Genomic DNA, 16,167 nt, shown 5'->3' with positions numbered 1-16,167 from the left:
TTTTGAGGATGTGGCTAGAAAGGTTGATGAGGGTCGAGCTGTGGATGTGGTGTATATGGACTTCAGTAAGGCATTTGATAAGGTTCCCCATGGTAGGCTCATTCAGAAGGTCAGGAGGAATGGGATACAGGGGAACTTAGCTGCTTGGATACAGAATTGGCTGGCCAACAGAAGACAGCGAGTGGTAGTAGAAGGAAAATATTCTGCCTGGAAGTCAGTGGTGAGTGGAGTTCCACAGGGCTCTGTCCTTGGGCCTCTACTGTTTGTAATTTTTATTAATGACTTGGACGAGGGAATTGAAGGATGGGTCAGCAAGTTTGCAGACGACACCAAGGTAGGAGGTGTCGTTGACAGTGTAGAGGGCTGTTGTAGGCTGCAGCGGGACATTGACAGGATGCAGAGATGGGCTGAGAGGTGGCAGATGGAGTTCAACCTGGATAAATGCGAGGTGATGCATTTTGGAAGGTCGAATTTGAAAGCTGAGTACAGGATTAAGGATAGGATTCTTGGCAGCGTGGAGGAACAGAGGGATCTTGGTGTGCAGATACATAGATCCCTTAAAATGGCCACCCAAGTGGACAGGGTTGTTAAGAAAGCATATGGTGTTTTGGCTTTCATTAACAGTGGGATTGAGTTTAAGAGTTGTGAGATCTTGTTGCAGCTCTATAAAACTTTGGTTAGACCGCACTTGGAATACTGCGTCCAGTTCTGGTCGCCCTATTATAGGAAAGATGTGGATGCTTTGGAGAGGGTTCAGAGGAGGTTTACCAGGATGCTGCCTGGACTGGAGGGCTTATCTTATGAAGAGAGGTTGACTGAGCTCGGTCTCTTTTCATTGGAGAAAAGGAGGAGGAGAGGGGACCTAATTGAGGTATACAAGATAAATGAGAGGCATAGATAGAGTTGATAGCCAGAGACTATTTCCCAGGGCAGAAATGGCTAGCACGAGGGGTCATAGTTTTAAGCTGGTTGGTGGAAAGTATAGAGGGGATGTCAGAGGCAGGTTCTTTACGCAGAGAGTTGTGAGAGCATGGAATGCGTTGCCAGCAGCAGTTGTGGAAGCAAGGTCATTGGGGTCATTTAAGAGACTGCTGGACATGTATATGGTCACAGAAATTTGAGGGTGCATACATGAGGATCAATGGTCGGCACAACATTGTGGGCTGAAGGGCCTGTTCTGTGCTGTACTGTTCTATAAACAGAAAGCTCTACTTGCCCTAAGAAAATTCAACTAATTCTTAAGAGAAACCATTTGAACATAGATTTTGACAGCACTTGAAGCAGCACAATTTGAATGCCAATATCTAGGTAGCATTTTGTCAGCAGGTTAGAGGCTGCACAAAAACAAGCAATTGTAACTGACAGCTACATCTCCATATTCCACCATTTAAAAGAAAATGGTTTCCGGCGTACATTAGAACCGCAGTGAATTTCACCTTTCTTCAGGTGATAGGTAACAAAGTCATCGATGAAGTTACAATCCAGGCCAAGGGGTTCCAGAGCTGAACGCACTGCAGATTCCAGTGGACATTTTCCATTGACCAGAGGCCCAAATGGTTTTGGAATGCCCAGGTATTTGCCAAGGATGATCATGTTTACCTAGAGAAACACACAGTGAGCAAATGTGTCCATTCGCTGTGTCCAAGTGCTGGAATGATGATAAAAATAATGTAGAGGGACAGAGAAAAAGAAAGTAACCAGGAAGAGTAAGGCAGTGTAAATGAGGGGATAGATGACTGAAAGACAACGCTGAGGACAAAAATTAAGGAATAATGAGAAGGATAAATGATGATAAGTGGAAAATGAATTAAGTAAAAATGAAGGAGAAGCAGGAGGCAAATAAAGCAAATGTCTATTCTGACAATTAGTGGAGATATAAAATACATCCCATTTTACATTCATGATTCATCTAATAAAAACTCAATTCCTGCTGAGGTGTGGAGCAGAGACCATGCACCTCACTGTGGTGATGGTTTCTAATGGCTGATCTTATGGGTGTCTCAGTAACCCTCAAAACAGATATTGGGAACAAGCCACCCACCCAGAGGTAGTAGGAACTGCAGACGCTGGAGAATCCGAGATAACAAGTTGTGGATCTGGATGAACACAGCAGGCCAAGCAGCATCATAGGAGCAGGTCTGATGAAGGGTCTAGGCCCAAAACATCAGCCTTCCTGCTCCTATGATGCTGCTTGGCCTGTTGTGTTCATCCAGCTCTACACCTTGCTATCTAAGCCACCCACCCACACCAGTTTTAACTTACCATATCTGGAAAAAAAGCTATTGCTTGGTTGAATTTCTGTTCTTGCTTAAACAACACAGGAATATCAATTATATCTTGCTCATCCAGTCCCAGTTCCTTCTTTAAGACATCTCGGTTCCAATCAATACATTGCTGAGTGTGCGATGGAGAGAATTTAAAATAGTTATGCAATAATTTTTGTACAAGAAAAAAATTAATAGTTCACTGTTATCATTTTGACCCACCTGCACATAAGCATTATAGTCCAGTAGGTTTTGATTACTTAGGATTTCGTTAATTTTGATTGGTTTTATATGGAGATCTAGATTAGAAATATAGAAGCAACATTAAAATAAAACCAAGAATTGCAGATGTTGGAAACATGAAACAAACAAGAGACAAAATTTGCTGGAGAAACTCAACAGGTTTGGAAGCATCTGAAGACAGAAAGTAGAGCTAAACTTCAAGTCCCATGTATTGACTGTTTCCTATTTACAGATGCTGCCAGCCCTGCTGAGTTTCTCCAGCAATTCCTTTTCTGTTTCAAAAACAATATTGCCATTTCGTATTCAGCCAGTTCTTCAAATATCTCTTTATTAACTTTGAGGTTTATGCAACCAAATGTTCCACCCATTAATATTTAATTTGTCTGCTTCTCATTCCCAATCCCAGATTTAGACGTCTGCCCATGATTCTTCTGTTTATTAGTCACCTTAATGATGGGAAATCTTAGCACACATTGGTTCATAGTGGATGTTTGGAGAAGAAAGAGTCATCAATGGGAAAGCTCCTGGCCTATATTTGATTAACATCAAGAACTTATCCAAATAATCAAAACTGCAAACTCTTCTGTACCTCTGACTTTTGGGTCTCCCTTTTGTCAATGTTACATGAATATGTTAAGAAACAACTGCTGTGGTAGATTATTTTTACCATAATCGTACTGCCATTATTACATGTACAGGGGCCATTCCTCTCATCAAGTCCATGCAGGATGTGATTTATTAAATAGAAACATATTCAAGAGTGAGCTACATACATTTTACTGAGTTCCACATCAGCATCCTTCACAAAATTGGCAGCATGCACCTTTTGGCTCAGGGCAAAGGAGCAATTGAGTAGTATCTGGCGATTTTTTTTTTAAATATTACAACTCGTCAGAAACTCACTTTCAAACATTTGAGTTTCACCATGCCCTTCTTTCTGGAGCTTCTTGAACAACTTACAGCAGTCATCAGGACTGACCAGGAGAAGACGGAAACCCTGTAGAAACAAAGGCAAAATGTTTATATTCACACACTGATGTGCTCTCAGCAGGGCATCCTAACAAACCTATCCACCATGTCTCTGTGTCTTTTTCCCTCCCTGCAATACACATGAAGTAGTGTAGGGGCACGAGTTACAGTGGTTAACTTCGCTCCCAACAGGAGGTTGGCCACCACAATTATTCGCTAATCTTTGTGCCTTGACTACAGCCCTTACGCAGTTGAGTACAGCATTCCTCTCCAAAGTTTGCCCTTGTCCAACTTGCTAGGACTGCCCTGCTTGTTTCCAATTTTACCTTTCCAACAGCAACCAGACCATATCTACCAATGGTTTCTCTTCCAACCACCACTTCAGCGATTTCCCAATCGGGATAATCCAATGATCCAAAATTGTTTGCATGGTGATGGCACATGCCTCCTGTAATTTGTATCTATATTCTGGCTCTGCTCCTCTGATCCCTCATGCTCCTTCCAAACTATCATCAATGCCAATGTCATGAATCATCTTCCTTCCAAAACAAGAGAAGGAACTGCATTTTCTCCAGGGCATGTATAGAACAAAACAGAAAGGAATGCAGTGAATGAGAGACACAATGCAAATAAGCTGTCAAAGAAATCTAGTTTCAGTGAGGGGAAACAGGTCATGTTTTGTCTATTTGATTGATTTTGTTTGGCAATCCAATAGGGAGGACTGAGAGACACAGCTTCATTCTTGTGCTGTTCTAATTTTCCTTTAATCACTGGTAACATGGGAGAACAGAGAATGGAACCCAATGAAAATTCTTTCAGTCTACCTTCCAATTCCTCTGTTGGCCTCCAGATGCTATATTCAGCGGGTCTGTTTTTAATTGTTCAAACATTGTCTGCCTCGATTGCTAATTGCATTAAGGTTTCACTCAGGTGTCCATCATACTCTAAGATTTATGAAAATGTTAGGGAAATTACAAATGCTGCTTCCACACAACACGAGGCAAAGTTGATTAGAACCCTACAAATTCCTTTCTGCCTCCACTCTTAGATTTGCTTTCATTATTTCTAATTATACAGACTTCAGAATAGACAACAAACCACAAAACACATACACAGGAGTCTCTCACTGCTCACTTAGTTGAACTAAAATGGTTACCTTTCTGTCAGGGGCTGGAACAAAGGTCATAAACTCATCCACATGACCCACGTACAACCAGTCAGAGAAGAGTTCAATAGGCGACTGCACCTCCTGAGCATTCAGAAAGTTTCGAACAACCTTTGCCATGTTTCGTCCATCAGAAGTACTGGAACAATAATTTTTAAAAATGCAAATTCTACTTTTCGAGATCAAGAACATTAGTTTTAAATTCGTGATCATTTTTATTTCACATTTAATGCCAAAAGATCTAGAAAAGAAAATAACTCTGGCCAGAGAATGTCAAACTTGCTGGAACTTTAGTTTTTAGCTTAATTATTTGCCGTAATGATGAGTGGTCAATTATGTTCTTTATCAGTTTCCCAGCAGATTCACAATCTGTCAGTCTTCTATGAGAACCTTTGATATAACTGCAGATCCTCAGCAAATACCAGGGCAGATTTAAGACACAAATTAAAAGTGCCTGAGAGACGGAATGTAGAACATAGAAAAGTACAGGTCCTTCGGCCCACGATGCTGTGCCGAACTTTTACGCTAAGGCCTATCTAACCTCCACCCTTACCTTATACTATCACCCATATGCCTATCTAATAGCTGCTTAAATGCCCCTAATGAGGCTGAGTCCACTACCCTCTCCGACAATGCATTCCACGCTCCTACCACTCTGAGTAAAGAACCTACCTCTGACGTCTCCTCTATATCTACCTCCACTCACTTTAAAACTATGCCCTCTCATAATAGCTACCTCCACCTTTGGAAAAAGTCTCTGGCTATCCACTCTATCTATACCTCTAATCATTTTGTACACCTCTATCCAAGTTACCTCTCACCCTTTGTCGTTCCAAAAAGAAAAGCCCTAGCTCGCTCAGCCTTTCCTCATAAGACCTTCCCTCCATTCCAGGCAACATCCTAGTACATCTCCTCTGCACCTTTTCCAATGCTTCCACATATTTCCTGTAATGAAAAGACTAGAACTGGACACGATACTCCAGATGTGGCCGAACCAGGCTTTTGCATAGCTGGAGCATAACTACACGGCTCTTGAACTCAGTCCCTCTATTAATGAAAGCTAACACACCATATGCCTTCTTAACAACTCTATCCAACTGGGTGGCAGCTTTCAGGGAACTCCTGGACATGAACCCCAAGATCCCTCTGCTCCTCCACACTGCCAAGAATCTTTCCATTAACCCTGTATTCTGCTTTCAACTTTGTCCTTCCAAAATGAATCACCTCACACTTTTCAGGGTTAAACTCCATCTGCCACTTCTCAGCCCAGCTCTGCATCCTATCAATGTCCCTTTGTCATCTTGAGCAGCCCTCCACACTATCCACAACTCGAACCACCTTCGTATCATCCGCGAACTTACTAGTCCACCCTTCAACTCCAAGGTCCAAATCATTTACAAAAATCACAAATAAAGGAGGATCCAGAACAGATCCTTGTGGTACACCACTCGTAACTGAGCACCATGTTGAATATTTTCCGTCCACTGCCTTTGTCTTCTAAGGGTCAGCCAATTCTGAATCCAATCTGCCACATTTCCCCCTAACACATGCCGCCTTACCTTCTACATGAGCCCATCATGGGGAACCTTATCAAACGCTTTACTTAAATCCATGTGTACCACATCCACTGCTCTACCTTCATCCATATGTTTGGTCACCTCTTCAAAGAATTCAGTAAGGTTTGTGAGGCATGATCTACCCCTCACAAATCCATGCCGACTATCACAAATCAAACTGTGCCTATCCTAATGATCATAAATCCTATCTGTCAGAGCCCTTTCCAATAATTTGCCCACCACTGATGTAAGACTAACTGACCTGTAATTCATGGGGTTATCCCTATTCCCTTTTTTTGAACAAAAGAATGACGTTTGCCTCTCTCCAATCTTCCACCGCTATACCCATGAACAGCAAGGACGAAAAGTTTTTTGCCAAGGGCCCTGCATTCTCTTCCCTCACTTCCCAAAGAATCCTTGGATAAATCCCATCAGGCCCGGGGGACTTATCTATCTTCAAGTTCCTCTAAATTCTTAGTATATCATCCTTACTGGCATTGACCTCCTCTAGCTTACCAGCCTGTTTCACACTGTCTTCCTCTACAACCGGGTCCCTCTCAGTTGCGAATACCGAAGAAAAATATTCATTAAGGACCTCTCCTATATCTCTTTAGGCTCCGTGCACAAATTCCTTTTACAATCCTTGACTGACCCTGCCCTTTCCCTGATCATTCTCTTATTCCTGACGTATGTGTAAAAGCCTTGGAGTTTTCCTTGATCCTACCTGCCAAGGTTTTCTCATGCCCCCTTATAGCTCTCCTAAGCCCCTTCTTCAGCTCCTTCCTGGCTAATTTGTATCCCTCTAGAGCCTTTTCCAATCCTTGTTTCCTAAACCTTAGATAAGCATCCTTCTTCCTCTTAATCAGTTGTTCGACCTCTCTTGAGAACCAAGGCTCCCTCACTCAACTGCATCTTCCCTGCCTGCTCAGGACAAATATATTGAACATACATAGTATGCATTCCTTAAACAATCTCCACATTTCAATAGTGCTCTTCCTTGACAGCATCTGTTCCCATTTGGTGTTACCCAGTTCTTGCCTAACAGAATTGTAATTACCCTTCCCCTGATTATAAACTTTATCCTGCTGTATGTACCTATCCTTTTCCATGACTATTGTAAAAGTAACAGAGTTATGGTCACTACCGCCAAAATGCTCTCCTACCAACAGTTCTAACACTTGGCCCAGTTCATTGCTATGCACCAAATCCAAAGTGGCCTCTCCTCGTGTTGGTCTATCTACATACTGAGTCAGGAATCCTTCCTGAATGCACTGGACAAAATCCGATCCATCTAAACTATTACAACTGAAATGTTTCCAATCAATATTTGGAAGGCTGAGGTCACCCATGACTACAACCCTGTGACTTCTGCACCTTTCCAGTATCTACCTCCCAATCCGCTCCTCCACTTCTCTGCAACTATTAGGGGGTCTGTAAAAAAACCCCGACAAAGTGACTGCTCCTTTCTTGTCCCTGACCTCAACCTAAACTGACTCTGTAGACATATCATTCTCGAACGGCCTTTCAGTAGCTGCTATACTCGCCCCGACTAACAATGCCACTCCCCCACCTCTTTTACCACCCTCCTAATTTCTTTTAAAGCTTCTAAATCCTGGAAATTTGAACAACCATTCCTGTCCCTGTGTTACCCAAGTTTCTGTAATGGCCACAACATCATAGTTCCATGTACTGACCTCTGCTCTAAGTTCATCCACCTTATTTCTGATATTTCTAGCATTGAATTATACACACCTCAAACCATCTCTGTGTCCACAATTACGCTCCATTGACCACATTTCTTTATTAACAACCTCACTCCCTGTTGTGTGCTGAATACCTCATCCTCTGAATTACAAATCCGGTTCCCACCCCCTGCCAAACTAGTTTAAAACATCCCCATTAGCTCAAGCAAACCTCTCTCCCAGGATATTTGTGCCCTTCCAGTTCAGGTGCAACCCGTCCTTACTGTACAGGTCCCACCTTCCCCAGAATGTGCTCCAATTATCCACATAATGGAAGCCCTCCTTCCTACTCCAGCCCTGCAGCCACATGTTTAGCTGCTCTCTCTCCCTGTTTCTTACCTCGTTATCACGTGGCACTGTAGTAATCCAGAGATAACCACCCTACTTGTGCTGGACTTCAGCTTCCAACCTAACTCCCTATACTCATTTTTTACATTCTCAGTCCTTTTTCTACCTATGTCATTGGTACCGATGTGCACCATGACTGCTGGTTGCTCACCCTCCCCCTTAAGGATCTTGAAGACACAATCCGAGACATCATGGACCCTGGCACCCGGGAGGCAACATTCCATCTGTTCATCTTGTTTGTGTCCACAGAACCTTTTGTCTGTGCCTCCTACGATTGAATCCCCCACTACAAGTACTCTCCAATTCTCCCCCCTTCCCTTCTGTGCCACAGGGCCAGGCACAGTGCCAGACACCTGTCCGCTATGGCCTTCCCCTGGTAGGTCATCCCCTCCAACAGTATCCAAAACAGTATACTTACTATTAAGGGGAATGGCCATGGGGATGCCTGCACTGTCTGCCTATTCCCTTCCCCCTCCTGACAGTCACCCAGCTACTTTTTTCCTGTTCCTTGGGAGTGACCACTTCTTTATAACTCTTCTCTATCACCCCCTCAGCCTCCCGAATGATCCAGAGTTCATCCAGCTCCAGCTCCAGGTCCCGAATGTGGAGCTGGAGTTGGGTGCACTTCTTGCGGGTGACGTCAGAGGGGACACAAGCAATGACCCTTACCTCCCACATTCTGCAAGAGGAGCATGCAACTGCCCTAGCACCCATTCCCTGTACTCAAGATCTATATTGTGAAAGGTACGACACACTATCAATGTCACAGGTGTTACCCTGCCCGGGTTAATCTCACTCTATAAAGCAATGTCAGCTTGATTGCATCATTTCTTGGTGTTGTGGGGTTATTTTGTGATATTCTGGCAATATAGGGGTCGTATTTTTGAATGCCAGCAATTAATAAAAGGCTGTTAATTGCCCATTATAACACTGGACTCTTTCTCTACATGTGGGTAAAGGGCAAGATGGCGCAGGGAGGCAATGAACAAAGAGAAAAGATATGCCTTTCCTTTTGAAATGTGCGTACTTCATTTGCCAATGGATTTCTTAAGTATTCTGTGGAACTCAGTGGGGCCCAGGCAAACTGTACAGTTCTTGATGGGTGTTTTCTCACTTGCTGTGACATTCAGTTCTACTGACTGACACTTAATCTAAGTAATGCAAGGAACAGAACTCACTAAAGATGAAAATCCCTACTCTTGCACAGTTTGAACTCAGTCTTCAAGTAGTGACTGGAAGACATGTGGAGGTATACAGTCCTCAGTCAAGTCACCAGTTTGGGTATAAGTTACATATGTGTCTCAAATCACCAAGGCATTGAACTTCTAAAGTAGGGTTAAGTTGGTGGCCAGTCCCCTGAGTGCTTTCAATCTTTTTTTATTTTTATTCTGAGAACTCAGGCAGTGACTTAATAACCTTTTTGGTGACAGACACCTTTAGATACATGTTGACCCAACTGATGCCTATCACACTTTATCACAAAAATGCATTACATTTCACAGGAATGTTGCTATCAGATTGAAAACTGTAAGTACTGAGAATTGTGATTCCATGTATGATTTAAAGGTTGATTGAGCTTCAGGCTTGTCGAATTAAAAGTACCCTCAAATGCATATAACTACTTGATTTTAGAAAAGTAAATAGCGGAGATAGTTAACACACGAGCAAATCAAAGGGTCCATGGTGTCTCATAAGCTACACTTACAGATGAAGCAGAGTTATTTAGTCAAGTTACTGGAGACCGACTGTCACCTGTGCAATATACACAACTGGCAAGAACTCTTCACCTTGGTTTCCCTTCCCCTAAAAAAATCAATGAAATAACTTTACGTAGGAAAAGCACTGCCGACGATAATCCTTCCCATTGGATATTCTTTTCCATTCACTGTTACTGGGGGGCTGACCTCCAGATTCCCAAAGGAGTCCAGGCTGTTGACAAAATTAGATTGTCTGGTTACGTGTCCAAAATCCGGGCCCTAGACAAATAAATAACCATAAAATGGATAGTACTCAAATTCGCAGAAAAAATAAGCCCACTATCAATAGAGTTTTATACTGAATTGATCTTGATAGTTGATAAGAATGTTGTCTTCTGAACTATATAGCCATTGGCCTCAGTGTAGTGTATCATTTAACACATCCACACAAATTATCCATCAGCAGTAAACATAAGAAACAGGTCATCAAATTTCAAATGAACATCAAGATTCACCTTTATTGGAGACACTGGAAACTATTTTCCCAATGTTTTAATGTATTGACAGCATTAAGCACATTCAAATCACATGTGACAAGGGATACATAACAGAGCAAAGCACTCTATTATTCCCTCGTAAGTAAAGCATGGGTTCCATGCAGAGTGGTTCTCTTCCTACCCTTCCTTTAAACACTTTGGATGATTGTCCAGTGATGCACTCTGCAGGTTTGAAAATAAGAGAGCATTGTTCTGAACTGTCCAGCAATTAAATATTAATCTCTTTAAACCTGCCTCAAAAAATCCAGAAGCCCAATACTAGGGGTGTGACATAAAAGGAATACTTTCTCATTTCTTGGGATGTTTTCATTTATTAATTTGAAAAATTACAGAATATGAGAAACATGTTAATCAGCTAATTTAGAATGTGTTCACTTTCTAATCATGTTGCAAGGATGGATGTGTTAGCTACCAAGATGTAGAAGCCTAGGGGCAGGGAGCTCATGTGATGAAACTTCAGTATTCTAGGTATGAACACCTTTTAATCATTTTATTATTTCTAGATAGCTTGTAGGTTTTTATTGTATCTAAGTAACAGGAAAACAGCAATTTGAAACTTCTAACATTATCCTATCAAAGGAGGAGTCACTGGATTCCAGGTCTGCCACTGGATGTCACCTCCAGGCATCCTAAAGGTATCTGCCAGGTTTTGACTTCAGTGGGGGCACATTCTTTGCCAAGAAGATCCAAGCAATCTTATCAGTGGGTGTATCAAATAATTAGCTATCTACCGATGCCTAGCAGGTTGCCGACGCCAGACACATCACTCAATGATGGCAACTCATTGGAGAGCTGCCTCAATGTTATATTTCCTAATTTTATTCCCTGTCACATCTCCAAACCCGACTCCACAAGATGCTATTTATTGAGTGTCAGGGCTGCTGTTGAACAACAACAGAAAGAAATCTATTACTGCAAGCAATATTTGGACTCTAATTTTCATGGAGGTAGTGGGAAAGTCAAGTCAGAAAAGTTCCTGACCCAATAAGTAAGTTCCCCTTAAAAAGGGATGCTGCCCACAATATCTTCATTCTGAAGCACAAGGCTGCAACACAAGATGGTACAAGGTGGCAATGGACAGATGGTAAGGCTGGCAAGATAAAATCCTGATTCCATTTATTGGGATATTAACCCAGATTAAATGATGTATTTGAGCCCTCAAACTTCTAGCCCCCATTTCTATCATCCCTCCCTAACCTCACTTCTCTATGCATTTTTGCTATTCTCTCATACACCTCTTTGCTCCTCAAAATGCACATACAGTGCACTCTGCCACATGAAGTAAGTGGTAGTGATACTTTGGACAGTCAGCCAAACACTGACAATCGACCTGGTTGTAATAACAAACCCTGAAAAATGTAAACAATGAAATCATTAGAAACTGAAAACCAGAATTCCATTTTATTTTCCTAAGCTACTTCAGATATCCCTGCCAATCAAAGCCACTCAAAAGTGTGACAGTTGCATTTTTAAGTTTGAAAAAGTCTCTGGCCTTTTAACTCACCTCAGATTAGATATCACAATGACAGCAGCAAAAACACACCCAATTTATATTCTGACAAATAACTACCGAAGCTGAAAGAATGTTTATTTGTGCATTCCTGAATCATGCCAACTCAACAAAGATCTGAGCTTTGGAGTCTGATTCAAACTGTCTACAACAGGAATAGGTTCAGATTTGACAATCCCGTCAAATGAGAATGCAAACGGTTAAGTATGTTATAGCCTTTTACTGTACAGAAGTCTAATAGCATACACTGCTGAAGGTCATAAATGAATTCTGAGAATGAGGTACATTTCAAAATGGAATTCATGATCTCAGACAAAAAGTAGGAGTAGACTGAAGAAATAAAAAACGTTCTAAAATTGTACTCTCGAGAAACATTGCGCCTCACCAGGAGTTTTTTGTAAGGAAACATCATCAGGCCACTATTTCGAGGAGAATCCAACACAACAGGGAAGGATTTGTGAGGAGCTTCTGTGTAACCAAACTCAATTTCATCCTGGAAGAGAAAGATCAGCATGGCAATCCCTCAGAAAGGCAAAGCGAGTAAAGACAAAAGGTATACAAATTGAGTCAAATAAAAGATCAATAGCACTGGAAAAAACCTGTGACAGAGGAATAAAGACAAAATCCACAGGCAAGAAGACTGCCTCCACAGGTAGAACATGCACATACAAGTTAAGAGCAGGAGGTGGTCATTCAGTGCTCAAGCCCGCGCAGGCATTCACTAAGATCATAGCTAATCTAATTATTCTACATTCCAAACCTAGCTTCAAAAACCTTTCATCCTCTTGTTTATCAAGAATCTATCTACCTATCTATCTCTGCCTTAAAAATTTTCAAGGACTCTACTTCCACCATCTTCTGGAAAACAGAGTTTCACAGACTCATGCCTACTCTAAGCCTCCCTCCATCTTTGAATGAAAATGTCACATTTGCAACTTTTCGATCTAATGGAAGTTTCCCTGAATCTACAGAATTTTGGAAAACTAAAGCCAATGCCTCAATTATCCCACCAGCCATTTCTGATAAGACCCAAGGATGATGCCCAACAGGACCAAGGGACTTGTCAGCCCATAGCTCCAACAATTTGCTCAATACCATTTCCCTGATGATTATAATTTTCTTGAATTCCTCCCTCTGAGGGATTTCCTGATTTATGGATACTGCTGGGTTGTTACATGCATTCTGTACTGAGAAGATCGATCCAAAATACCTGTTAAATGCATTCGTAAGCAATTTGTTTTCCATTATTAATTCCCTAGGTTCACTTTCTGTAAAACCAATGTGCATCTTGCTAAATCCTCTGCTTGAAATGCCCGTGATACGGAGGTTCTGGTTTTGGACTGGAATGGACAAGGTCAGATGTCACACGACACCAGGTCATAGACCAATGGATTTATTTGAAATTACAACATTTCAGCGTGCTGCTTCTTTATCAGGTGAAGTGAATTCAACTGACGAAGGAACAGTACTTCAAAAGCTTGTGATTTCAAATAAACCTGCAAGGCTGCAGCCAGGTGTCATGTGACTTCTGGCCTTAAAATATCTATAGAAGCTCTTATTATCAGCATTTATATTTCTCGCTAACTGTCTTGTACACTACTTTTTCTCTTCTTAATGATTTAGTTAAGGGGCTGAATTATCTACTGCTTCTAGTTTTTATGTTCTAGTTCGGAACAGCTGTCCGTGTATGCATAATTCAATACTTTTTCTTTAAGTTTGATAGTGTCTTCAATTTTAATGAAAGGGAAAAGTAAACCACAAACAGATGGATAAAGAGATGGGACTAATTAGGTCGATACAACTGCAGTGAGATTTTGGTGGAATGTGTTTTAATGCATCAACAGCAATCCCTCACAGATGTGGATGATTCTCTTCCACACTCGGGGGGAGTCCATAGTTGGCTGTGTAGTCTGATGTAGCTTCTGCAGACTCTGCCACGCTTGGGGCAAAAGCTGCTTGTGGAAAGGATGAGTGGGACCTTGGTATAGCAGTGCACTTTGTTCTCGCCTGGCTTCCACTTTTTCCCCGATGGCAAGTCTCAAGGTGCTCACTGCCTTCCCAGATACATCTCCTCCACTTTGAATGGTCATGGGCCAGTGATTCCCAGGCGTCTGTGGGAATGCTGCACTTTGCCAGTGAGGCTTTGAGAGTATCCCTGAAACACTTCCACTGTCCATATGAGGCTTGCCTGCAGTTTTGAAGCTGGGAATGGAGAACTTGCTTGAGGAATCTTGTGTTGGTCATGCAGAAGAAGTGTCCAGCCCATCGCAGCCAATTAAGGGTGCTCAGTGCATTGATACTGGGGATATTGGCCTGGTAAAGGACACTGATGTTAGTGCTTCTCTCTTCCCAGCAAATTTGCAGGATTTTGCACAGGGAGCATTGGTCATACTGCTCCAGTGCCAGGGTGTCTGCTGTGGACAGGTCACGTCTCAGTAACATTTGGGGGGCACAGAAACAACCGCAGCTCTGTATACCATGAGCTTGGTATCAGATTTGATGTTGTTGTCTTTGATCACCCTTTTCCTCAGGCAGCCAAAGGCTGTTCTAGCATACTGGAGGTGGTGCTGAATCTCTATCAATACCTGCTTTGGTCAACAGGACACTCCTGAGGTGCTAAAGCCTTCCCATTTCAAAGCACCACAAGCAAAGTGAATGTCACAATCACTCTATGCCAAACATTCCTCTGTTATTGCTATAAAAATGATACAATCACCCTCCTTATAAATTTGGTATTGTTGGACTCTGCAGGCGAGAAGATGATTTCACTGAATTTTGACCAACAGTGACTGTTTGACTGACTGGTTTCATGCAGAGACCCTGATCTCCTAAAACAAGAAAAAAGATTGCTCTGCGGTGAACAACTGACTCCTAAACACTTTCACTAATCATGTAGAAACTCCATGGAAAGGTGGCACATTAGTCATAGCTGCATTGTCTCTACTGCATCCAGTCTGTTGTCCTACAATATGGGTTTGAATCTATTTTATTGCAAGGTGAATTGAAAAAAGAAGTAGGGAAATTTTGCTACAGTTGTACAGGGCATTAGCAAGACTGCATCTGAAGTAGTGCATATACTTTTAATCATCTCATGCAGGAAATGGTTTCATTACATTAGAAGTAGTGCAGAAAAGGTTCATTAACTGATTATAAAAAACAAGGATATATTGGATTCAGTGCATTAGCTCTTTTACTCTCTCCATCGATGCTGCCTGATCTGATGCATTTCCACCACTTTCTGTTTTTACTTTAGAATACCAGCATCTGAAGTATTTAATTTATTCACTCAACTGAATTCTGGGATGTGGGGGTGGCACTGTATATTGTACAAGAATGGGTTAAATAGACTGGGTTTTATTGATTGGAGTTTAGACAGTATATTAACATTTCTGAAACATATGCAATCCTGAGGGGATAGGGTAGTGCAGATGCTGATTGCATGTGAGACTGGAATTGGGTGATATGTTTGAAAAATAAGGTGTCTCCTTTTTGAGATGGAGATGAGGATAATTATTTTTCTTTGAGGACTATAAGGCTATGGAATTTACTTTCCCAAGAAACACAGGAGGCAGGGACATGAATAATTTTACGTCAGAAGTCAACAGATTCTTGGTTAACAACTGGGGGAATTGAAGAGTATTCAGAGCAGACAGGAGAGTAGAGTTGAGGTTTCAGCTCTAGCAGGCATGACCTTGGATTGGTTGAGCAGGCTCAAGAGAGGGCCGAGAGCATGCAAACTCAAGTATGACGATTTCAATTTGTATTCTGTACAAATCTAATGTAGTTATCCAAGGATATTGAGGGGAGTGGGAGTGGAAGTTGTGGGGTATTGGTCATAATCTTTCAACCTTCCCTAGTCACAGGGCAGGTGCCAGAAAAAATATAAACATTTATTCACTCTTACAAACAGCTATTTTATATTGAACTGTACAAAAAAAACCAAACAACTGCGCATGCTGGAAATCAGTAACAAGATCAGCAATTGTTGGGAAAACTCAGCAAGTCTGGCAGCGTCTGTGGAGAGAAAGTAGAGTCAATGTTTTGGATTCTGTGACGCTTCATCAGAATTGATTGTCGCTCAGAAAAGGTTGGTATAGATGCTGACGATGGAGTGGA

The 16,167-nt window shown here is 41.9% G+C and overlaps 1 protein-coding gene across 1 annotated transcript in view; it reads right to left on the bottom strand.

Annotated features, from left to right (window-relative positions):
- Positions 1–418: 418 nt before the first annotated feature.
- Positions 419–16,167, bottom strand: part of padi2 (peptidyl arginine deiminase, type II) — a 36,712-nt gene continuing 20,963 nt past the window's right edge. The window contains exons 11-17 of the mRNA XM_048561550.2: positions 12,437–12,544; positions 10,118–10,263; positions 4,633–4,780; positions 3,411–3,504; positions 2,487–2,563; positions 2,263–2,394; positions 419–1,599 (exon numbers count right to left, since the gene is read on the bottom strand). Of these exons, the coding sequence (XP_048417507.1) occupies positions 1,366–1,599; positions 2,263–2,394; positions 2,487–2,563; positions 3,411–3,504; positions 4,633–4,780; positions 10,118–10,263; positions 12,437–12,544 (939 nt within the window). The 3' untranslated portion in view covers positions 419–1,365. The remainder of the gene's footprint in view (positions 1,600–2,262; positions 2,395–2,486; positions 2,564–3,410; positions 3,505–4,632; positions 4,781–10,117; positions 10,264–12,436; positions 12,545–16,167) is intronic.

Source organism: Stegostoma tigrinum, chromosome 28, assembly GCF_030684315.1.
Source record: "Stegostoma tigrinum isolate sSteTig4 chromosome 28, sSteTig4.hap1, whole genome shotgun sequence".
Classification (NCBI taxonomy): domain Eukaryota; kingdom Metazoa; phylum Chordata; class Chondrichthyes; order Orectolobiformes; family Stegostomatidae; genus Stegostoma; species Stegostoma tigrinum.
Note: the sequence above shows the minus strand (reverse complement) of the source record. Positions and strands in the feature narration are given on the sequence as shown.